Source organism: Lagopus leucura, unplaced genomic scaffold (assembly GCF_019238085.1).
Source record: "Lagopus leucura isolate 7727_CA_CO unplaced genomic scaffold, USGS_WTPT01 Super-Scaffold_100009, whole genome shotgun sequence".
NCBI classification, from domain to species: domain Eukaryota; kingdom Metazoa; phylum Chordata; class Aves; order Galliformes; family Phasianidae; genus Lagopus; species Lagopus leucura.
This window is the reverse complement of record NW_024962266.1, coordinates 18,339,162-18,364,614: the sequence shown is the minus strand read 5'-3', so window position 1 is coordinate 18,364,614 and position 25,453 is coordinate 18,339,162. Positions and strand designations below refer to the sequence as shown.

The 25,453-nt window shown below is 36.0% G+C and overlaps 1 protein-coding gene across 2 annotated transcripts in view; it reads left to right on the top strand.

The window, feature by feature from the left end:
• Positions 1-25,453, top strand: part of AK5 (adenylate kinase 5) — an 85,245-nt gene that overhangs the window by 14,445 nt on the left and 45,347 nt on the right. For both annotated transcript variants that reach the window (XM_042873115.1, XM_042873117.1), the window contains one exon: positions 6,109-6,300. In XM_042873115.1, coding sequence (XP_042729049.1) covers positions 6,109-6,300 — 192 coding nt within the window. The remainder of the gene's footprint in view (positions 1-6,108; positions 6,301-25,453) is intronic.

The following is a 25,453-nucleotide window of genomic DNA, read 5'->3' as shown; positions in this document are numbered from 1 at the left end:
ATTATTAGAATTAATGGATAGTCATTAATGAGTACCATTTAACTCCTTAATAAAGAGATTAATTTCTGTAGGAATGTACTCTTAGAAATATTTTTGTTTCATATGGCTTGGGTGACAAGGATATATTTGAAGATGTAAAATGTTAAAATTTACTACTTCTGTTACTTAAATTATCTGATTATTAGTTCAAAATGTCCTCAAGTATATTGTTCATAAATGTACTATGTCTACAAAGAATAACTAGTTCATCTCAGCTGCAATTCAAGTTTACTTTTTATCTCCCAGATACATTCCTTATGGATATTATTATGGATATTAATACTGTGTAAATTAACTGTGCTAAAGTAAAACAGGCCATGCAGAAGGGACAGTATTGGCTGTTGAGGAAGAGCTGACCTCCTCTCATAGTGCCAAGAAAACAGTCTGATGCTTAAACCTCCAAGCAGAAGTGATGCCTGCAGTCCCTTCATAAGCTTGACAGAGGTGTTAATGGCCAACTCTCCTATGGCAATCTGACTGCTAAGATCATAGTTCACAAAGAGCTCCCCATGGAAAACCTGCTCCATCAATAATATGAGCTCCAGAACAACTAATAAAATGAATGCAATCCTTCTGATAATCCACTAAAGGGGAAAGAATCTGTTCTTTGCAATAGTAAAGAACACAGTTACAGTATTCTTGTTACAGTAAAACTATTTCTCTGTTCCACTGTCTTTATATACCCTTCATTTCATTCCTTCCTCAGTGTCTATCTCCCTTCCCCCACGTTTCCACTCCACTGTCCTAGTCTGAGAAGCTTCACAGATACAGTCTGTGATGATGGATATATATAACCAGTCATTTGTATGAGTAGCAGCAATATACTACAACATAAGGTCGCATTATTATGTTTCTCTCATTAATTCTCATTGGCCCTGTGAGTTATAAATTGCTTTTTTAAAGTCAAGCAAGAGCAGGAAGCCTGTAGAATGGTCTTATCATTGTCTGTCTTCTCCCCGGGTAGATAAAGCACTCTCTTGAGAAAGACAAGCAGTGATTCAAGTTTCTGCTGGGTAAGACCTCATGTTTTCTCTTTTTCTGTGCAAAGACTTTTCCCTGCCTTCCAAAGGAAAGCTCATCCATTGCTGATCCTTACCTCTCAGGAAATAACCTTTCTGTGAAAGTCTGTGTTCAGAAAGGCTTAAGATGCCTGCTGAGAATTCTGAACTTGAGGTCTGCGTATGCTTCTTTGTAGAAGTACTGTATTTACAACTAGGGATTTCAACTGGTTAGCTCTTCAACACAGGGAAATATCTGTATTAGTCCTCTCAAAAGGCACCTGGCTCTCTTAATCAATTACCAATTAGCCTTATCACCTAGTCTGGGAAATTTGCTGGAAGCTTATTGTCAGGCAACGTGACTATGGTTCAGAAGCATTTGCCAGAAAGAATCCTATCTCTAGAATTCATTCTTTGACAAGAAGATTCATGATTTTACTTTTCTAAAACATGAAGAAACTATGTAGACTGGTAACCCAGCAGAGATGGAACTGTAAAATCAAATCAGTAATTAGAAGTGAGAGCATCCTTAAAATTGGCATAAATGTACTTGCTAGGAACTTTCACCAATTGAAATGAAATGCACGGCTGAATTAATGATGATTTTTCATGAGCTGTACGTTAAGTTTCTCATGAGTGTCTAATGGAACATACCAGGAATTAACAAGCAAAGTATTTTTATCTCTTGCCTAATGAGAAACAACAACAGAGTGTAATCATCTAATTTCTAGCAAACAACCACTTTACTTTCACTAACAAGAGGAGAAGTAGAAAATATCCCAAGAGAAACAACCTCTTTCTATTCATACTGCTTTACATCAATTACTGACTTGAATGGAATACTCTCAACTCACTCTTTGTACCACTTTAAAGAAGGAGATTTAGAACCAAAAACAGTATGATTTACTTACTAGTAAATACTACTCTAAAAGAATGAGAGGACTGAACATTTCCTACCAGTGGTATTTTAAGTTATTGCCATATGTTCTTTGTATCAGTTAAAATTCAGAAAGTTGTGAATAACCAGAAACTTATCCGTTCTCATAAACCAAGATTTTGCCTTCTGCCAAATCCTGATTTGTAAGTAGTTAAATTTGGTTCCCCTGGATGTGAGTAACACTATCTACCTTCAACATAAGATGAATGTGTTAGGGGAAATCAGCATGAAGGAAAGCAGTTCTCCTACCTCTGCTGGATCTATACACAGAAGACCATTTCTGTAAGCTCAGTCTAAGAATAAACCAAAATACTCAACAGTGATTAATTCTGAATTAGGTTTGTTTTCACATGAGTCATAAAAAGTACTTTGTTAGGAAAAAAAAGGAAAAAAAAAGTAGTTTTATCCTCTTATTTATAGAGAGCTAGCTGTACTACCAGAGAAGTAAGTTCAGATGTTCATATATTCACACTACTCTGTTACACTCCACCTTATTTATAAGCACGTTTTGCAAATGGGTGCAGTTGAGGTAAATGAAAGCAGAGCATTTTATGAAAACAAAAATGAAATATCAATAGACTTTCAAGGGTTTATCCTGAAGGTTATAAATGCATGCAGGAGAAATATAGTAAATGCTGTTAAGTCTGTTTCCATACAGATATAGAAATTACTATTTCATGCATCAAAAACCAAGCAGAGATGTGTTTTTTAAACGATTTCCAGCTATTTTCTGATGAGGAAGATGAGTATTCTACAAGTCAGAGGAATTCATGAAGGCATCGCATAATCAGACTCTATTTTGTATTTCTATCTCAAATGGGCTTGAATTACCTTTTTTTTTCCACTTCCAAAAAAGTTTTGGACAATACTTCATTTAAACTAGGCTTTATGAACTAAGCCATTGCTCTTGGTGACATTTTATTTCAGTGAATGAAATGTATTTCAAACTACAAAAGCCAGACTGTCAGAATAAATAGTTTTAGTTCTTGGGATTCTGGTACTGCCTTTTCTATTGTTACTGTTACTAACCAGAAAATTAAGAACAATGCTTAGTTCCTGTAGAGAACTTTCCATTTTAAAAAGCGATACAGAATAATTAAAGCCTAATTAATTAATTTTCCACAGCAATTACTATGTTGCACCTCATTATTATCTTCATTTTACAATTAGAAACTTTGAAAAATAGGCCCAGCGTATGCTTTCCCATTTTCTTAGAAAAGAACTGTCTGCTGCCTTCTGTCTTCTTTGCTGGATTTAAGCAAATGAGAACTGACACAGCTGATGGGTCACGATGACTTTCAGATCCTTCCCTTACTGTGAGGTTGCAATTACTCAGCCACGGTTTCTTTAAAGAACTGAGGCTGCCTGTGGAAAGCTGCAGTCTCAGGTTTGTGTCAAAGAAGAGGCCTTTTTTTCTTTGTCTCTTTTTCTTTTAGGGGTAGTTATTTAACAGGAGATCTATTTATTCTAAGTCCTGTGTGTAAGGTTTGGTGCTGTATGAGAAGTTATGTGATAAGCAAGACCTTAGGTTGTACACCAGAGGAGGTCTAATAGACTTCATAGAGCTGAGTGTGTGGTAGGTGGTAGTCCTGAAGGTGCTTGGGAGTAAGTGTTGAAAGTGGGAAGAAGGCCAGCTACAGCTTGAAGCTACAAGCTTCAACTGAAGATTTCTTACCATCTTTCCTCATGGCTGTTGGAATCTGCCAAAATGGAAATACTAAATAAAGCTCTTCACTTTAATAAGTCCATGTTGCATGAAAGTCTAACACGAAAGCTTACTTTTGTAGTCTTCCACATGAATAATTATATACCCCTAAAGCTACTGCGTGGTAATAAGATTAACTGTCATTAATTAAGTCATCCCATAAAAGGATGAAATAACCTGTCAATTAAAACAGGCTAAAAAGACAGGGAAATCATTTATTTATTTTTAAAAGTTGAAGTACCTGTTTTGGAAGTAGGATACAGCTTCTCTCTCAGTCACAATGATTTAAAAAAGAAAAATCAAAGTTCAAGGTTGATTGTTCCAAAATCTGATGTAAACTCAGAAAAAAATATGAGATTTCTATTTTGGGGTTTAGGTTTTAGTTTCTGTCCCCTTGTCTCCAATCATCCACAATGTGAATAAAATATAAATTGATTTTCTTTGAGATATCATTTAGTTTTCAATAATGGTAAAGAGGCCACCATTCTACCTGCTACTGCTGCTTATCAGACTGTCCTTTGTGGTTGTAAAATGGCTCTGCTTTCTACCTCCTCCATATCCTGCTCTTTTAGTGAACTGCTTTGCAAGCAAGAGCTAATGACCATCACTCCAATTTTGAACAGTTGTATTTGTATTTTTTTTTACTCCAGGGAAGCCTTTCTATGCCTACACTGCCAATAGAAAAGGCCATGTACTTCGTGTTGTATTCAAATGACAGAAATCCTGCTAGTCTTGACTATTCAGTCTAGTGTATGGCTATTCTTAGGCAACTGGAGATCTCTGGATAAAGGGATCTAGATAGAAAGCATATTCAGAAACACATTTTTGTTCTGGCCATCAACAGTAATATATTGGTAACAACTTGTATGAAGAACATAAAGAGATGAATTCCTTCTTTATTCCTTTAGAACACATGTAGATGTTTTGGTGATATACTTGTATACCTCAAATCAACAAAAGAACAAAGAAATTTATTCTATACATTGGAAACACCATGTGATGCATGTCTGTTTGGTGTTCTTGATCATCTACCATAATTTTTAATGTAATTAGATTATGTCATTTCAAGAATAGTAAGCTAATTTGTTTTACTAATATAAAAAAGACTTTTTTTTAGATAAGTATGGACTGCAGGAATAACTTCATGCTTGTGTGTGAGAACCAATAAACCCTTTCTAATCTGTAATGAGATTAAAATATGCACAGTACAATAGGGTTTATTTTTATCATACAGAGAATCATCATACATTTTAAAAGGCAATCTCAACAAGAAGATTTTTAAGTGAGTCTTTCAAGGGATGGATATTTATTTGTAAAAACAATAAATTAGATAGAAGAACAAAATCATATCTCATAAATGTGATCAATAAACACTTGTAAATTGTAAAATTCTTTGAATTCACATTTCTGACTGACTTCTGTTTCTACTATGTGTACTAAGTTGCAGTGACCTCTGAAGACTGCCTGTGAACATTAAGCAGAATTACTAAGTGGGGCTGAAACAGAACTTGCCACACTGACCAAAAAGGAAAGGAGAAATTAAAATCCTCTTAACTGCCACCCAACCTCTTGAGAAGTGCACTGACTTCAGCAAACTTTACAGGAATGGAGAACGTCTTACAGGAAAATAATATGCTATAATACTGACAGGTCCAGGCAACATTTATGTAATACTTGAACTGAATCACAGAATTGTAGGGGCTGGAAGGGACCTCTAGAGATTATCTAATCCAACCCTCCTGCCAAAGCCAGCTCTCAGGACCAGGTTGCACAGATAGGCATCCAGGTGTGTCTTGTGTATCTCCAGAGAAGGGGACTCCACAACCCTCCTAGGGCAGCCAAACTGAAAATATGTTCTAACAAGGGAATGGTAGAATTATAAAACATTCATTAAAAAGGAAAAAGTGAGCCATACCAGAGTGCATGGAAAAGCTCACAGCAGATCTTGGAACAGGTCCGTTTTCCCCTAGTCCTAGGCATCTGTCAGCTCCATCATAGCTGCTGGGTTTTAAATGCTACCTTACTGAAAAGAAAACCTTCCACAAACAGAAACCATACAGTTCCCTGCAGAATACAGGGCATTTGTATTTTGCTCTTTATAAAGATCTGAATTTTAGCTAAGGGAACCTTCTGGTAATGAAAACAGCAAGTAAGGCTAAACAAGTTTTCTGGAGCATAGTAAAAAATTTCCTTCAAAATTTTCCTTATAATTTCACATGAGACAAATAGGCAGGCCTTCAAATAAGAAAAAGTAACTCTTCCTCAAGGCTATGAATTCTTATTCTCCCCCAAAATGAAAGTACTTAATTAAGATCCACTTTATGCAAATGTTGCATAGCTGAGTCTTATCTAGTAATGGATTTGCTGAGTCCTGTTTTTTAGAGCAATCAACTTATTCACAGGCTTCTTGAATTGCTTTTTTCTCGCAGATTTGTACCCCAGATTTGGTGGTGTTCTTGGCATGTTCCAATCAGAGGCTCAAAGAACGGTTACTGAAACGTGCTGAACAGCAAGGGAGACCTGATGATAACCTGAAAGCTACTCAAAGAAGACTAATGAATTTCAAGCAAAATGCTGTTCCACTGGTTAAATATTTCCAGGAGAAAGGGCTAATTGTCACAGTAAGTCTTCTAATATATACCTCTGAAAACTGTTGTGGTTACATTTGATTTCTTTGGTTTTCTTTTTGTTTTAAGATAGGCTAAATGACTCAAATTATGCTTTTGGTATTCATAACCGTGTTGACTGAAAGCAAACCTTTATCTTCTGACTGTAGCTATGAGGTGAAGGTCTACTTTAATATAATATGGTTTTCTTTACATTGTTGTTCTGTAGAAATCCATAACATTTTCCAACTGCTATTCTAAGAATAGTACATGAGAATCAAAGGTGTGTGCTTGTAGGTATATAAGTATGTATGAGAGATAATATTGGCAAGGACTTGTGCTGTCTTCCTAACTGTGTATTTCCAAGATGGTGATACCAGATTTAGCCATTCATTTTACACTTTCTGAAAGCGGGGAGATAAACAGCTGTGAAACCTTCAGACTGTCTTAGGCCACTATGAATTCTATACTCTTTTATTTCACTGCAGCAGTCTCATTGTCTTTCAAATAGTTACGTAATTTCTGGATGCTTGTCTTGGGAAGTGAGGAAAGCAGAAAAAATAAATTCTAAAGGAAAGCAGATCTCAGTCTAGAGTAAGTTAGTACAGGTTGTCAAAGAAGTTAATTTATATTTGTTGCATGGAGTTGTAAGGTCTATATAATATTTACACCTAACCTTATACACAGATATATATACACACACCATATATATAGTAACAAAATATAAATACACCAGTAACTAAAAGGTCCATAGATTATCTAATCATGATTTAAATGTGCCTTATTATGTGGTGTTCTAGAAGCTTTAGCGTTTTAAGTTAAGATTTTGGTGATGAGAATATTGGGATGTAAACAGACCACTTGGAAATTAGTAAGAATGCAGACTTCTGCAGTACTCAGTGCAAGAAAGACTACCTCTAACCACAGAACAAACCAGAAGCTGCATGCATAAATAAAGCTAGACAAGGCTAATAGAAATAGGGCTACTAAGTGCTTCTGAAGTACATAAGTGCTTAATTGTGGCAAATTCAATGAGCAGTTGACAATAGTTGAATTAATGACAAGTTCTAAATTAGAAGCTGAGTGTTTTTGTAACAGTGTGTGGAACTTGGTAGTATATATGGTACTATGAGAGCACAGTTGGCCTCTGTTTCTTATAATAGCCTAAATAATTAAGGTATGTTCTCCTCATGGAAAATATCACAAATTCCATACGCTGGTCAGAGTGTCTAAAATGCGAAGTCATCTAATGGTGCTGGTAGTCCTAATAATGTAATTCCTTTTGGAATTTTGGAATGAAAATCCCAAGAAATACTTCAGTTGTTTTCTCCGGAGAATATTTGTTCTATTTGAGGATTGTCATTAACAGTGGAGAGGAGGACTCCAGAAGACTGGAGGCCTTGGGAGTTGCTTTAAATTATTAGGGAAGTTTGTGTTCTGTAATATTTCTATAGCTTTTTCAAGTGCTTTTCCTACAGAAAGTCTGTGTAGTTCTTAAGGGAAGATGAGTCTTTTGTTGAGAAAGCATGTGGGGCATTTGGCTAGAATTGGAATTGAAACTGTAGTTCACATGTCTTATTAGAGCTGCTCCAGGGCAGCTGTTTTTCCCTTGTTGCAAAACAGGATGCAGTGGTGAAGCTAAGCCTTGGGAATTAGATGCAATACTAGTTTTACGGTCAAAAGATGAGGATATATTTTCCTGTAGATGATAAAGAATACATAAGGCATATCTTGTCATTACACATGGAAAACAGACTTTGCAGATGCTTAGGGCAGAACAAGTTGATAGGAAATAAATGAGAAAAAGGAGTACCTGGGAAAGAAGTAAAAATAGAAAATAGATTAAGAAATAGATTAAGCATGCATACTCCAGAACAAGTAAGCAAGTAAAAATTCCTACAAAAATGCATTTCTAAAACCATGTGACTTTGAAACAGAGGAGATATTCTAAGTCCACAGAAAAAAACTACACACCTCTACAGAAAGTTTGAAACTTTAACATTAAAAAATGGTTATTTTGTTCAATTTTATTCAATTGACAGACCAGAATTATCTACTGAGTTTTGACAACAGTTACTTCTAATGTGTTTGTTTCGTTGGAAATTATTTTGCCCAATGGGAAATCTATTTGTGTTTCTGCCAACTTCCTGTCCTATTCCTTTAATCAAACATCAATGGACACAACAGATGTTTTCTTACTCTGCCTCATGTTTGCTCTCACTCAAAAATCCCACTTCCTTCTTTGCTGATAAACTTGATCTTTGTTTTCGTTTTGAAAAAAAAAAAGAAAAAAATCTATAAATTTTTTCATAGCCCTTCATCAGTGGAAAAGATAGTTCTCTCAAAGCTCTAGGATCCAACCAATACCAGTAAAGGACTCATCACCTTCTCCTGGTGGAAGTCTTATATCTTCAGCTTGCCTTTACTAGTATGCATCTGTATACTAAACATGTAATGCTAGCATTTCTACCTACATTTGAGACACCTGCGCAGTCTATTTCCTTACAGGAAAAGGAAGCAAGATGGATTATCACATTCACCCTTCTGATTATGATGTTGAACCTGCAAGGCATTGAAATATTTTGAGGATGAGTGCAGTGTAAGAACTTGAAAAGCATAAAGTAGAATTACACTAGCCTAATTTCTGGAGGAATGAATTCTTGAGGCAAGGTCAACCAGAAAAAAAGGAAGATTGCTCCATCAGATATTTCACACTATATTTTGGTCAAGTTAATAGAAAACCACATTCTTGTAGTTTCAGATCTTATTGGTTATGTTACTCAGGTGTAATTCTTTCCCCATATCTCCCCACCCTGCCCTTGGCCTTTGATAATATTATATAATATGTATCTTATACTTCTTTGCTGCTCTGTATGCTTTATCTTTTCAGATAAGGCATGCTATCCCTACTTTCAGAGGCTGATCCTGTTTTCTGTTTCCAAGGAAGGAAATGAGGGCCTAGAGTACTTCTAAGGAATGGGAAGGTATACCTGTTCCTTCTTAAAAAGTCCTTCTTTGGAACAATAACGTTGGAATATCCAACATTTTGGATTTTAGCTCAGGTTTAACAGATCTGTAAATAGCATTATAATTAAGTAGAAAATATCTGATATTTTCACAACCACATATAACCTGTGTTTAAAATTCTGTTTAGCAGTGTGTCAGCAGATCTACCATCAAAACCTGACTTTACTAATTGCTTCTGAAGAATAACAAGAAAATGGTAATAAATATCACAATATTGGAGATGGAAGTTGTAAATAAAATAAATTGAGGGAAAAAAATACAATCCTAAACACTATGGGACTAATATGTTCTAATGCTTTTAATGTGGTTGCTGTCCTTACAACTACCATGTTCTGAAAAAATACTTTTCTTGTTACAAATAATAAAAGGTTAATCCTTCTTCCTTCCACTTCTGGCACCCCAGGAAAAAGCTGATACGGGTTAGCTGAAGGTCTAGACCAGCACATTAGTGATCTCTGCTTAGATCTTGCTGTTAGATATCTATTAAAAGAGTTCCTTAAAAATCCTTTGAAAAATAAAGCTGAACATGGTTTCTTAGTGTTAAGATGTATTTCTTTTCTGGACATTATATTGATATTTCATCATCGTTAGACTTTTGCAGTGAACTACTTAGATCTTAAGAACACAAGCATCAGGATCAAATAACCTCATTATTTGACCTTTGAATAAATTACTATGATTTAAAATTATCCTAACTAGAAAACTTTTTTTCACATACACCCCATAGGACATAATTCATCCTGCTGCAGGGAAGTTGAAAGAAACTGTATTTTAGGAACTAGTGATTTGTACCACACCAAAGCTAATTGTGGGAAGATGGTAGGATAGAGGAGAAGCAGGATCTTTATTTTGCCTTATTCAGACATGCATGTTAAATCTCTGCTATTCCTACTCCAGTGATAGCTATCACCCAACTACTAGTTACTTTCTGAAGGATGATTAAGTCATCACATCGCTTTAACTGGAATTTTATCTGGCATGGATATAATAGCATTATTTGTAAAAAATCTATGTAAGTCTAGAGGTTCAGTGTCAACCTTGTTATGTTAGTAAGACTGTGTGTGTTCTTCAAAAAAAAAAAGGAAGACTGTCTTTAATGAGAGAGAAACATTATGCATTAAAAGAAGGCTGAGGACCTTGTTTAAACAGTCAAGACAGGACAGCATCCTATCTTGGAAAATGTTTTTACCAATGTCTTTTTAGGGAATCTATTATGGCAAAACATTAAAATGACTTTCAGACTAGGCAGAGAAATGAAGAAAAATGAAAAAAAAGTAGCTGAAGCTGGAAACAAGCTTTTGAGCACAAATTTAGAAGTGAAATAGTTGCGGGTGAGGGAAATAGCTTATAGAGCTGACTGCCCTCATTAGCATCAAACAAGCCTAATGGCTGTCAACTGTCATAGAAAAATTCCCCATGGAACAGCATTATATAAATTTTTCTCTTGACTTGGTTATAAAAAGTGTTTTTCAATAGCATTGTGCACTGACATGAACTTCAGCTCCAGGCTGTGATTTACCAATACACTAGTGAAAGTAAAAGTTATAATCCATTTCTAAAGTTTCTGTGCTATCATATAACTTCCAACTTCAAATTTTGGTTTAGGCCTTTTGTTTCCCTTCTTTCATTAGCTCTGAATTTTGAGTTCAAAGGACTTTCAGTTGCTCATTCCCTTTAAATTGCCCTGCTTTCCTCTGAGAAGTGGGTCCTGTGGTTCTGCCAGTAGCTCTCAGGGTCAATGCAGATCTTACTGATAGCAAGCGGTAAGCAAATGCCTGACCTGAACCTCCACCCTGCTTGCCTGATGGGAGCCATCGCTGGGCACCTCTCCCAAATGACAGTCCAGCTCTGAGGATCTTCTCCTCACTGAAGGCATTTGCATCTTTTTTGGCAGAAAGCAGACTGATTTGTTGCACTTGGTTTTGTGGTAGTTGTACTTCTCCATGCAGTTTCACATTAAATAATTTTTAAAAGTCCCATGCTCCCTTCCTTGAAATAATTCCAGAAATAGGGACTGCTAGCCACCACCTCCCCTGCATGATCTGTTCTCCACCAGAGGCTCAGGAACTCATTTATATGCCATCTGATGCCTTACATCTTGCATTTTTTTGCAGGAAAGTAATACAAAATCTAGTATTACAGATAGTTTCACTGAAACCTAGACCTGTCTATACCTCAACATAGCCCTTCTCCACACAAGTCACCTTTGCAGAGGACATTGAGCTGAGGTTTTCCACTGACTGTCCCAGTGAACCAGTATGTTCTCAATTATCTCTCAACTGTTTTAAAAATACAGTAGTCACAAGTGCAGTCCTGCAGAAGCATGTTAGGTGTGCTCTCACTGTGATTACCATACTGGCTTTTCAGGATACTTCTTGTTTCTTGGTGGTGAGAAGAGAGTCAACCAATTTCTAATATTTTTGGAACTTCTCAGTTCAAACAAAGAATGTAGGCACCTGTCTGCAGGAACCTTAAGACCATGGTTTTGTGTGCAGTTCTGGAGTCGTCTTGTGGTTTACTGCATAGTTCCTAAATCTTTTTGTAAATTCCTGAATGTGTATGCTTATATAATTATGAAAAAAATTCCTACGGAGGGGGAAGGAGATGCTGGATAGGAAATAATTACAATCACTTTCATTCTTTTTGGTGATTCAAAGCAATGAAAGAGAAGCTGAATCTTAGAACAGGTAATCAGACCTCAGCAGACACAGATAGTCACCAAGCTGCCAGTGCTAATTAAGGGTCAGTGCATCTCTGATATGTTTGATAGCTCTCCTGCAGAAAAACTGGGACAAAAGAGCAAGCCTGTCTCCATAACTGCTGTTTCCTGTAAAACTGCAGAACTAGAGCATGCATATACATGCTATCATCACTGCTAGGTCTTACATGGTGTCTCAATGCTATTCATGTATTACTACTTAGCAGGATATTTTGAAAAACGTACCCAAGTATGTATATGAATGAAATATATGTAGGAATATTCCTAAGAAAACTGTTTATAAACTGTATATGGGGGAGATGATTAATTTGTGTATATGCAGAGCCATGTGCACTGTATTCACTTCCAAAGCTTCAGAATAATCTGATTATATGATTTATGTTAGCAAATTCAGCATATCGAAATACTGATGTCTGCCTGAGAGTGGCCAAGCATAGAAAGTTGCCATTTGTGCATGTGCATGTGTGCAGAAAAACCTTCAAGTTGGTATTTCTTTGCTGCGGGGAACAGAATTCCTACAGCACTGCGTTATTTTCTAACTTTGAAAGTGTGATGATTTAAGTAAATACAAGCTTTCTGAAATCTTGCCCTATAACCCCTGATAAGCAGAAAAAAAAAAGATGTTAAAAAAAAAAAAGAAGAAGAAATAAACAGAAATAAAAATTCTGTCTATATAGTTGGTTATAGATGAGTACATGGTCAAAAACTGATTTAGGAATACAAGAGAGAGGGAATGCTGTTTCTGACAGGCACACTGTCCCAGATTTTATCCATTTCTGGCACTGTGAATACCAATACATGTTTAAAATTAACAGGGCTGGTTTTTACAGATCTGGAGCTAAAGCTAAGTGATGAAGGCAGGTTTTCATGCAGAGAAATGAACTGCTAGAGATGTTTAAAATATCATGCTCTATATATTCTTCAAGTCATTTTAAACTGTTCATCTTAAGGTAATTAATTTGGGTCCTTTGGGTGAATATTAACTACAAGTAGGAAATTAGAAGCTAAAGTGAGATTTACAGAATATTCATTTTTTTTATTTAGAGGAGCCTCATGCTAAGAAATCAGCTTAGAAAAAGTACTTAATCTCTGGAAAGACTTTTTGCATTGGATCAAGAGTATCTGGCATCCATGAGGAAATTTTCCTGTATTAAATTGCACCTGATCTTGTGAGGACCTAGCAGAAGAACCAGAACCCCATTTCAGTCACGTTTTTATGTTAAAATCCCCAAATAGACAAAAAAATTATAAGTGATTTTTAATTCTGATTACTGCTGGTGGATCTTCTCTGTGCAAACTTTATATTCAATGATTTCCTGATTTTATGCCAAATGCTTTTTCTGACATTTGATTGATGAAAGAATTTCAGATACCAGCTTATGTAAGTTACTACACTAACAGAAACAGGTCTTTCTTCTCTCCAGCAAGCTCTCAGTCTCACAGCTCTGATAAAACGTAACTACATCAGGTATTAGATATTCTGGTATTTAGCTTCCTTATTTCCTGAATCTTAAACTAGTAACTTTAGCTGCTGCTTAATATTTCTATTTCTTTATGCACTAGGCAACTGAATGTTTGATCTGATACCAATCACAGTCTGGATTCAAATGGGTAAAGTGAAACTGAGTGGACTGGCCTCTCATCATGCCATCTAATATTATCCTGATTGTTGGAGCATTTTTTTGGTCCTCCTTTATTTTTTCTGTGGATTCACTACATCAAAAACAGACAAAAGATTTCCCCTTCTCATTTTTTAATGCATTGTAAAGGTAAATTTATTAACATTTGTGAATGCTCAGGAAAGTGTCAAAATGAAGGAGATGCTCAGATTGTCAGCAAAAAGTGATGCAGCTAATGCTCTGAAACACTGTTGCTTTTTTCTCTAGCATTCTCACGTCTTATTTCAGCATTTAGGTTCAACAGTGGTTAGATACAGCTACAGTGTTGGTGAAGAACTAAGGAAGCTGAACAGCTGCTCTCATATTGTCTGACTCGGGGAACATGATGCACAAGACAGTGCTAGCGTGAGGACAGTAGTCTCGCTCTCATCTGTTGGTTATATATCAAGGATTTTTTTTTAAATAAATCACCCTTTAATCTGTTCTGCTAAAAATATTTTTACGCTGATCTTAAAACAGTTTCTTTACATTTTCCACTGGATTTTCCCTCCCGCTTTTGACCACAAAGTCAAATTAAAATTTTACAACCACATTTTCAAGACTAGCACTTCAGAATTCTGTCTTGTTAGGTCATTTCCTGCTTTTTACCATTCACTGTGTTTCATTAATAATATACTTTCTATAGTGCCTGTGTCATCTCTATCTCCTACCACTGCAAGAAGCCAATTAGGCAATGTTAAAATAGTCTTTTCACTAGTTTCCTATTGCATTCCATCTTCTGTGCTCTTTTGGTCTTCTCTACTAAAATGAACAAAATTCTGTGTAAGCGCAGAGCCCTTACAGAGAGGGAACTTAGAATGTGGGCAATGCAGTTTACATTCAAGTTGCTTATTAAATTTCTCACTCCGTGAGAACATTGAAAATAGTTTCAATAACCCTCTTTGTATCCCAAAGTCTTATCCCACAAATTTTGCTAGAAATATTCTACCTATTTCACTTATATTCAGTACTGCTTATTTCTGTTTTTGTTTTCTTTTTACAAGAACATTATCACAATTTTCTTCTCTTCTTCAACTATGTGCATTGCCTCAGCCTGCTGTAACTGCTGTAAGGGTCATCAAAGGTTTTGTGGGTACATCAGCTTTCAACTTTGATTCCCCTCATGGATGCAAGACACTAATGAGATCAAGACCTGTAGTGTGAACAGAAGCTTTTCTTTATCTATTACAATTCTTATTCTCTCATATCTCCTGAATTTAGAAAGAGGGTCAGGAGCCACGTGAATTCTGAAGTCAGTTTGGTTTTGGTTCTGAGAACCATTTGTTATATCTTTAACTACATGGAGGAAGGTATCTCTTAGAAAAGCACTAAATTTTAAAGAATGAGAGTTATAACAGAAGAAGTTATACAGAACAATTTGTACAGATGTAGATATTCTCTCATAGTTTAGGTTAGGACTTGGTAACAGAAACAATGCCAGTATTTTTTTGACAGATGTTCAGATGATCTTTGACCCTCAGTTCAACAGGCAGCTGTGCTAGAAATAACTTTCAGTGGAATTTATTTGATAGCCTATTATTAAGGGTGCAAAACAATTTGTTGTAACCCCACTCTGATAACATATTTATAATTTATGTATTTATAAAAATGGTACAGCTCTGAGACAAGAGTATGTAGGAAACCTGCAAAATAAATCATAGGCAAGTGTCCAGGCTCCTCACTATTTAAGGTAAAAGAGTGCTTGAGTTCACATCAGGGAAACTGTTAAAAATCAGCAGGTGTGTGAAATCAATTGCTTGCACAGGGAACATAGATAAAGGGGCTCTCTGCAGGTTCTTGCTTTCTGTACTGGAAGAAGACAGAAGTCAACATGCCAAATGGAGGGCTATTAATGGAAGTTGGAAATTGGTTAGCGTGAATAGGACCATGCAGAATTTCCTTTGTCAAGGGATATATATTCAGTTAGCTCTCCTATTCCCCAGGTGTAATTTTAATACAGAGTAAGCTTTACAAATAATGAGGATCTTCTTGTTCTACAGTACAGACCAGCCTCAGAACTGCTAGAAGTAAGAGATTACAGCTCTGGAAGTTGGGACAGTGAGCTTCAAAAGTTACTGGGAGCTAAATCACTGGAGTCCAAGCTAATAAAAATTGTATGCCTTCTTTGTTGACAATAATGACAGTATGGAATGCAGTCACCAGTTCCAGTCACTGCAACAATTCCTTCAAAAAAACACTTGGAAACAAAAATATCTGACACCTCCCACATCATACCCCTCAACCCACGAAAAGACAGTGAACTTCTGTTAGAAATATTGCTGCTACATGAGGTTAACTGCACAAAGATAGCCTTCTAGTTGATTTTTTTTTCCATTTGGAAAAATAAGTTGTTTACTCTTTATACTGAATGCAGTGCTATGTTTTACAATGAGAATTTGTATTTAACTGAGCAAGCTTATGAAGCGATGACAATTAGACAAGTCACAAACAGAAAGAATAAGAAGAAAGGACCTTATCCATCATCTCTGGTGGTGTTTCAGTCAGGAACAAACATTATGAACATCATGTTCAGGTATGTACAGTTGTCAGAACCTGTTTTTCATAACTTATTTACTGAATTACAATTTCATAGCAGAAAAAAGCATGAAATTAACTAACGGCCTGATTTTAGAGCTTCCATGTTGATCTTATGAAAAACAGGTGATAAAAACTCAGAGGACTGAGAGTCACATCATCTCCTACTGAAATCCACTGACTCAACGTGCTGCAGCACACTCCAGAGTTACTAACTGAAAGGCTTTTAATGCATAGCTACATACATTAAAAAAATCACAATGAAAACAAAGAATTCTGACTAAACAACTGCCCATTATTGTAGCAGCTGGAACGTTGAGTAGTTGCCAATGCTCTGTTTTAAGAGAGGGTGGCCAGATTGCCATTTGCAATGTCATTGCTGCTGGCTTGTGCATGCACCACTTTTCACAGTACACAAGTGAGACCAGTTAATTGTTTAAAAATCTGCTATGGAGAGCTGGGAGCTTCAATCCCATTTACTGAAAATTGAGGTAAAATAAACGTGGACTAAACATTAGAGAGCCAAGATTTCGTATGCACATCTACTGTTATTCCCAGTCATTTACCTCAGCAGAGGGTATTATTCTAGAAATCAAGCTTACAGCTCAGAACAGCAGTTGTGAGCTTTATGCATACACTATTGGCAAATTATTTTATCTACGTTATCCAAAAAGGACAGGCTAAATGATTGTAGTCCTCTCTTCCAACCTTAACATTGATTAATCTAAGTTTTTATTCTGAAAGCTTGCTTCTGCATCATTGAGGTGGTTCATTTTATACAGTTGTCAGTGATTTTTTTGAAGGCAACATAATAATCCTAAAGCTTGTTTGCCTCCTTTTACTTGCGGATTTGTTATGACAACTATTGGCTTTCTCAGTCAAATGAATTTAAAATACACAGAATCGTATCAAGTTATAAGGGCAGGAATCATTACTGTTATCTCGCTCATGAATTTATGGCTGGATTTTGAAGCTCTCTATCTGATGTTTTGATTTAGCTTTTTTTAGAGTTTCTAAATTGTTATTGCTTGCTCAGGCAGCGGGGAATCATTGAAACAATTAGTTAAATGTCTCTCTTATTTTAGTTAAAAACTCAATCATAGAGAAAAGTGCCCTTCTACATTAAATGCTCAGATCATAATCTGGTGTAAATTGGCACTGTTCACTGATTCTAACAGGATTTTCAAAGTTGATACTTACTAGATTTATTCATTTGCAGCAACACACTTCTATGAAGGGTGTATGAGAAAAGTTTGTCACTCACATTATTTATGAGTCAAATGTCTTGCGCCAAAGTAAACCAAGAAGGGTTGAGGCAAAGCGATGAGAAAAAGCATGCTTTGCAAAGACAATATTTCTTCTTTCATTCTTTACATTAGTGCTTCCCTTCTGTTGAAGCTTCTGTTGTTTGCAGGAATGTAAATTAAAACAGCATCTTGCAAAATTTCAATAAGTTTATTTGAGGCAGACTTTGTACTCAGGACAAAAACAGTAATAACAAAATGTGAAGCATTCAGATCCTAACCTATGTTTGGCATAGAAAAAGGAATACATTATAATTTGTTCACATCAGGGCAATTCCACAAAGAGAAAAATGAGATGTGTATATCCTCAGAAAGGTGTAAAATTGATTTTTGCTTTCTCACCAGTGTCAGTAGGAGTTCTGTCACTAATATTGCTCTGAGCAAACATATGCACCAGGTGTCCAAAAACAATGTCTACTGATTGGCATTGAAACATGTCATTTAGGCTTCACAATGCTTATGCAATAACATAGAGGTAAAGACAAGGAAGAAATAGTTGATTCATGTTACCTAAATGTTAGTAGTAGTTAGTAGTAATTGGAAACATCTTTTGAATGAAGATGCCACTCTTGCTCAGATCCAAAGGGCTCAGGGAGGCCAGAAACCTCCCGTGGAGCAGAAGGGCAAAAGCTCGCTTGATCTTGATTTTCAGTACGAATACAGACCGTGAAAGCAGGGCCTCACGATCCTTCTGACTTTTTGGGTTTTAAGCAGGAGGTGTCAGAAAAGTTATATATATATATATATAGTCATCCTACAGTAAGTTTTCATTTTTTTCCCCCATCTGAATTTTCTGAAGGCAAAGAAATTGTGTGGAAGCACATACTAAAGCCAGACATTCAGAAAGACAACTTCAGAACAGCCTGGAGATGTTTCATCTCCAAGCATATCTTCCCCTTTATGGGGCTACAGTCAGATATTGTTAGACATACAGAGATCTATTGTTTCAACTTAAGACTTTGACACCTACTTTTAACAACTAGAATCTAAACTTTCTGGAAAACTTCACAAATCTTGTCTTTGATCTACAAATTATCACAAGTTTACTTTTAGAGTGAGTCAGAGTTGACATTGCTTAACATACATCATGTATAGCATAACATGGCCATTAGAATGAACTTTTTTTTACAGTGTTTGATATAATACTCCATAAAAGCTGTGAGATTTGGTAATATTTATCACATGCAAAAGGGTGGAATTTGAACTGTAATAATGATTATTTGTTAATTATTGTGATTTTTTAAAAATTTTTTCTACATTCCAAGTAATTTCACTGCAAAGATAAAGAAATCTTCATTTCCTTGAATGTCTTCTGTTTCATTGGATTTTTTTCTTAAACAGAAAAAAAAAAAAGGAAAGAAAAATATCTTTGAGCCTAGTATCGAATGAATTGGTACTAACCATCACACAACTTAATAGTAAGCTTGTTCTTCTCATATGATTTGCATCTTCTTTTCACTACTGGATGTATTCAAAATAAAGACTACACTGTTTCTACCCATTCACGCTGCCACTTTTCAAAAAATCTTGGCAATATAAGAAACAGATAATTTAGAATTCATCTTATACATCTCATTTCCTGTATGTCCTTTATCTAAGAATCACGCAGAAGTACCCATTTTCACTTTGAGTTGCTCTCACTTAGCTTCCATAAGCTTGTACTGAAGTTTTTTCAGTTGTTCTTCAATTGTTATTGCTTTCAGTTGCTAACATAAACGTGCATTAATTCATAGTTATAATTGTGTGGCTGTTTGTCAAGTATTTAGAAACACAAAATACAATCAAATTAAGGATTTCTCCCAAAGCCTAAACTGCATCCAAGCCTATCCTGTTTTTCAGTATCCATAAGCATGCCAGAGCTTATGCCATTTCTGAATAACGTGAACCATTTTAATAATAATTTTATTAATAATAATTTTAATAATAAAAGAAAAGAAATCAAAAGCAAAGGATAATTTAAAAATGTTCTAAATAGCCATTATTTCCTGTCAGAATTTGAATTGAAGTCAGTACTATAACAGTAGTGAAGGCTGAAGGGAAGAGATGCCTTTCATGAACTCTGAGCTGACACACGACAGAAGCAGACTCTTTGATAACACTTCTGATTCTGCGGTTTGCTGCCCACGTTTTTTCTGCGTCCCAGTAGAAATGAATATCACTGCACAGCTGAGTGACTGAAATTATTCTACTTAAGCAGTTTTAAAGAAACAGACAGGGGAAAAAAAAAAAAAAAAAAGCCCTTAGAAAAAGAAAAGTTAGAGGCTTCACAGATAGTCCTTCACCTGCCATTTCACCAGATGACAGTGACATCAACTACTGTGTAAGAAACTCCACGATGTAGTATCATCCAACAGAAAAATACAGCAATGGTAAAGTAGCTGTACTGACAGTGAATACTATCCAGAAGCCATTGTAATACAGAGAAGACCCAAAGCTTAGAAGATAATTAATGTTTACAAAGAGTAAGGCAGTGGATTCTCCCTTAGTATATCAAAAGTTACAATTTTCTGTCTAAACCAGAGAAAAAGAGAGTTGTGATGTATAAATGATGTATAAATACACAGTATAGGTTACTTGGCTTGTTTTTTCTGCAACAAGCTATATCTCAATCTATTAACGTTTGGTATTATATCTCAAGTGCTAGAGTTTTATGTTATATATTTCTGTATGCTATAATTCACTTAGCTCAAATGAAATGCCCAAAAAAAGACAAGAAATTTCATTAGAAAGATTCAAATGAAGCAACATAATTTTTCCATTTTTCTCTGTAGGCTTACCCTATAGCCACAATACATGCTTTTCTTGCCAGTATCTCTTCACAGACTTCATTTTCCTACCTGAAGTAAGTGAGCTGCTCTAGTTTTCTAATTTGTGTTTTCTGTTTCCTTGATCAAAGGAGTGGCCATTCTGCCTGCTACCTTGTTGGCAAGGCATCCCTCACACATTTGTCACGTTGTCTTTCTCACTTTTAAATTCATGATATTACTTAGTGTTTCCCTACAATTGCTTCATTTCGTAACCTCTGAGTCATAAGCTTTTGAAAAGTTAAATTATGTCATTCAGGTCCACTTCATCCACTTTTCTATTTATGGTATTTAAAAAAAAAAATGCTTTCAACCTACATAATCATGTGGGATTTTGTTCTGCATTCATTTTCAAAAAATGCATACAACATGGAGGAATGTCACATTCCATGATGACTAAAGCAGTAGCTCGTCTTTATCTCCTTAGCTTGCCAGCTTTCATTTATAAATCAAATAGTCTCCTTAGTGCTCGGAAACAACATGCTCCAATAATTTAGACAACTAAACAGAACTTTCTGGTACAGAAATTAAAATAGCAGTAGGTTCGCTTCTTGCTGCAGGAAACAAATTCATGTCCTTCCTGAGGCAGCACAACTGGAAGCTGGTTTTACAAGCCAATCCTAAGCTCAAACTGACATTTGCTCAACATTATCCCAAATTTGGTACAAGTCATGCTCCTAGAGACAAACAGTAACAGTTGATCAAAATGTAATGCTCTTCAACTCAAGAAGAATAGGGAAAAGGTTATTGTCAATAATTCCAGTGTTTTTATGAAGTTGATTGGTATAGAGATCACCACTGGAAATACTGTTTACCCTAGATCAGAATTTATGTACGCACACAGGAAACATTTGGCTGAGAAGTAGCTTTTTCTTTTTTCTTCCAAGGAGAAGTTAGTAATGTTCAAATGTTCTACAGTTCTTACAATCTGAAATTCCACTTGGAACATTAGAATCACAGAATGTCTTGGATTGGAAGGGGCCTCAAAGTTCCAACCCCACTGCCCCAGACAGCATTGCCAACCACTAAATCAAATACTAACTAGATCGGGTTGCCCCATCCAGCAAGGCCTTGAACAACTCCGGATCAAACCACCTATACTTCCCAAGTGACATCTACAAACATCAAGATATTTCACCAATTGAACACAGATTTAACATATTAAAAAACTTTATCAGCTAATCTTTAGGTTTATGGTAGATCCCATACTTGTCCTTGGATCCAAGTCTATTTCTCATACTTCAATATGCAGCTGAGATTAAGGAGGACTTCTCATGTTAGCTTTCATTTGGTAGCATCCCTTCTTAGAAAGATCAGACAACGTGCAGGCAAAAATCATATTTTGATAGTAGCAGTTTTGAGGTTATTTAATGCAAAAATACCAGTCTGCAGCATTTTAGTAGTTTTGTTCAGAATCTCTGCTACAAAAGCCAACAGAAGAAATGTTGTTGATCTTGAAAGGGAAATATTTGAGGCATTTAGCAGCAATACCAATGCTTTTCACTGAAGCAAAGTATCACTGGAAGAAGATACATTTCTGGGAAGGAATGTATTTTATTTCTCTGATTTTTTTTTTTTAAATTTGTTTTAATTGCCTTATGTGATTTACAGTTGTTGAGTGTATGACCTTTTCTAGGAAATCAGATATTTGTAATAAGAGCTATTACTCTGCTGGGGTCTGTGGGAATGGGAGCACTGAAGTATTTGTCTAATGCAGCACAGGAGATATTTGGAGATGAGTCAAGTGATTCTAGATCTGTAATGTCACTGAGATGTATATAGCAAACTGCCAACAACAGCTGCTGTTGACTGGGCTTCACACAACATATTTGTACAGTTCTGGCCTTTTTCTAGGTTTCAAAATACTGCAATTTACATAAATGCTGCAGAATTTGCAGTATCACTATGAAATCCTGTACTGTAAGAGGTAAAAAAAAGAATACTGAATATTAAGAAATAACAAGTTATTAATGCTGTGGGAATTTGGACAGCATCTGACCACATTTGACTGAAATCCAGTTTGTGCCTTCCTTTAGGGTTAGGTGCAGTACAGTAAAAATACAATTTCTTCTAGACCCAGTGGAGGAAAAATTAAGGTGATCTCTCACCCTCAGGCTGAATGTTTTCCTGAGTTCTATAGAGACACAGTAAGACATAAAAATGAATACAAGTCACAATGGTGCATAATCACAGCAGAAAGGTAGGATTTCTCCCTTTTTTTCTGTCTATCAAATACTATTACTCTGAATAAACCTGTAAAGACAGCATATTACTACTGCTGTTAATTGTGTCTTCAAATAAGACATACCATTTACTTGGCATCCTGCTGTTCCACATTATACACGTGGATCCTGGCTTCACATAATTTTACTGTGAAAGCAATTAAACTGCCAGAACATCCCACACTTTTTGTGTGCCATGGCACTAGACTCTCAAGTTTAGCTTGGAATATTGGAAATTCACTTTAAGAACAATAAAACTAAAGCCTGCCTTTTGTAGTAATTGCAGTGTTTATGCACAGCCAAATCATACAACAGTCAAGTCATCATTCTTATTGCCCATCTGGAAGGCCCTCCAGTTCAGCAGCTGGGGATACCAGCCCAGCACACAGCATCCAATAGCACCCATTTCTAAACCAAACACCAAGACGTGATGTCATCTCTGAACTTATATGCCTGTGCATACGCTTATGTAATTATACTCTATGACTAATTAGCACAACTTGAGACCTGTTTTCTTAACTGTTCACTAAAAATCTCCCTTCAGAGTTTGGTTTAACCAAGAAAAAAATCCACTTTTTAACTAACATTATGTCTGTACATGAGGATATGTCTTAAAAGAACAAATCAAAGTACCTGGTTATTTGTTTTTGTGGTTTTTTTTTTCCCCCTCTCCTGACCAACACTGACCACATTGATCAGAGGCTTGTCACTCTGTACTCACTTCTGCTCTTGAAGACATGTGATGAATAGCTCCCTACTGAGGCAAGATCAAGAGGTAAAGAGAGTACATGTGAATACTATCTTACTTGCAGCAGCTAGGTTTAATAATCAGATCACTAGTACCTTGAAATGTTTAATATTTTCAAGTATTTCTTCAAGTAACATAATACATCTTTCAAGGACTGAGAAAAAACTCAGGCATGTATGAATTGCATTTTTGTTGGAGTGGTTGCCTGCCTGTGAGACAATCACATAAAGCATTCATCATCCAACTCCTGAAATTCTTTTTGAGGTGGATGGGAATATTGCCACAGAGCAATTAGCCTGATGTTATTATTTTAATTGGAACATGGCTTATTTTCTTCTCACCGACATCTGTCATGTTCTAAAATAGAACAGATTTTCATCTACTGTCACAAATGTTATTTAACTACCTTGATTTATGTTTTCCCAATTTCTAACATTATTTGAAAGTGCACAAACCAGAATTGCCTGCAAGTAGTTTTCCTCTACTGCAATATGATAGGCTGTTATGATCTTCCTCTTTTTTGGGGGGCTGTTATTTTCAATAAATTACCTGTGAAGACCAGTAGTGTCACTTATGGCAAACCAGTCCACAGGGGCCAGTGACATATTGAATGGAATGGCTTCACCTTCACATACCAGTACTACCAAGGCTTAACCCCTGGTAACCCTTGAAGAAATGGTTGTGAACTTTTTTCTTTAGCTCAACTATTTATCCTTGACTAGTGCAACTCACAATGTTCAACAGCTCAGTTTTCCTGGGAGGCTCCTTCTGATGACCTGGATTTAGAAACACTAATCATTTAGGCTCTGAGAGCAGCATATACAAACTTCTCTCCCTAGACCAGTTATTTAAAATGTAGGTGAAATGTAAACTCACATCCTACCAAATAATGGTATTTGTGTGTTAGGATTGCTAGCTTCGTTTTGAAAGGAACAGGAAGAAGAGGTGCAACAATACTGAGATGATGGAGACAGGTAGAGAAAGCCTCTCATACTGTCCTTAATGACAAGGAGATAGATCTTGGAAGCAAGACTAGCAAGTGATGTGGAGATTGCTGCCCTGCAGCTCCTACTTGTGTGTGTTAGTATGGAGAAAACACTTCTCTAAGTTCTTATCAAGTGCAGACACCGAACATGCTTTGGATATTTTTCAGAACAATCCTGTTGGCTCAGAGTTTTGGCCAGGTCTCTACAACAGGTGCAATTCTCCTGTCCTCTCAGCTCCTCCCTCTTTGCCTGCCCCAGCAAAACAGATAGGTACAGAAACCTCATTAGTGCCTTATCAAGGGGAAAACTGTAGGGTGAGACTTCAAACTCCACTGACTTCACAGAGAAGAAAGAGGAGCCATCCATAAAGATCCCAGTAGATAATTTATTTTTTTTTTCTTCTGCAAAGAGCTGTGTTTTGAAGCAGGTAGGGTTTTGTTTTCAGTAAGGAAATCAACCTATTGATTTAGACATGTTCCAGTAAAAATCAAGAGTTTTGCTGCTGTTTGTTCTTTGTGAATAGTGTTGTTTGAGTACCTTTTATGTTTTATTCAGGGCTCCAATAATTACCAAAGGATTTCATTTTAAAATGTTTAGCAATTCAATGAAGTACAGAACTCACACGGATACTTATTTTCTTTCAAAAACATTTTTTCTGTGAAAGCCACCTTGCCTTCCTGTGGCTCAGGGTATTACAATTCTTATTTTGCAAGCAGAAAAATGAGCCTATGTGCAAGCTTCAAATAATTGGTTTTCTTTAGGTCACAATATAGGATTTCATTACAAAGCTCAGATTTTAAAAAGTGCTGGAGCACAGCTGGTGTTCTTTGAATGGGGAAGTTGACGTTTCAAGTTCTAGGAACCTTCAGAACATACTGAGATTGATTGTACTTTTTTCATGGTAAACTGAATTACTCAAAGGAATGCTACTGATGAGAAAGTAAGCCAGTCATCTCTCCAAGTGTGATGTGACCTACACAGTAAGGATCAAACAACCTGATTACAACGTACTGGGTTTTGTGCCTATAGAAACCAACAGATGTTAGATGACTTATCTTCCTTAGCATATTTAATGAAATGCATGGTGTTTTGCTTTTTTTTTTTAACCGAGAAGAGACAGAAATGCCCACCCCCATGCTTCCTAAGAAAAAGCCAATACAAAAGA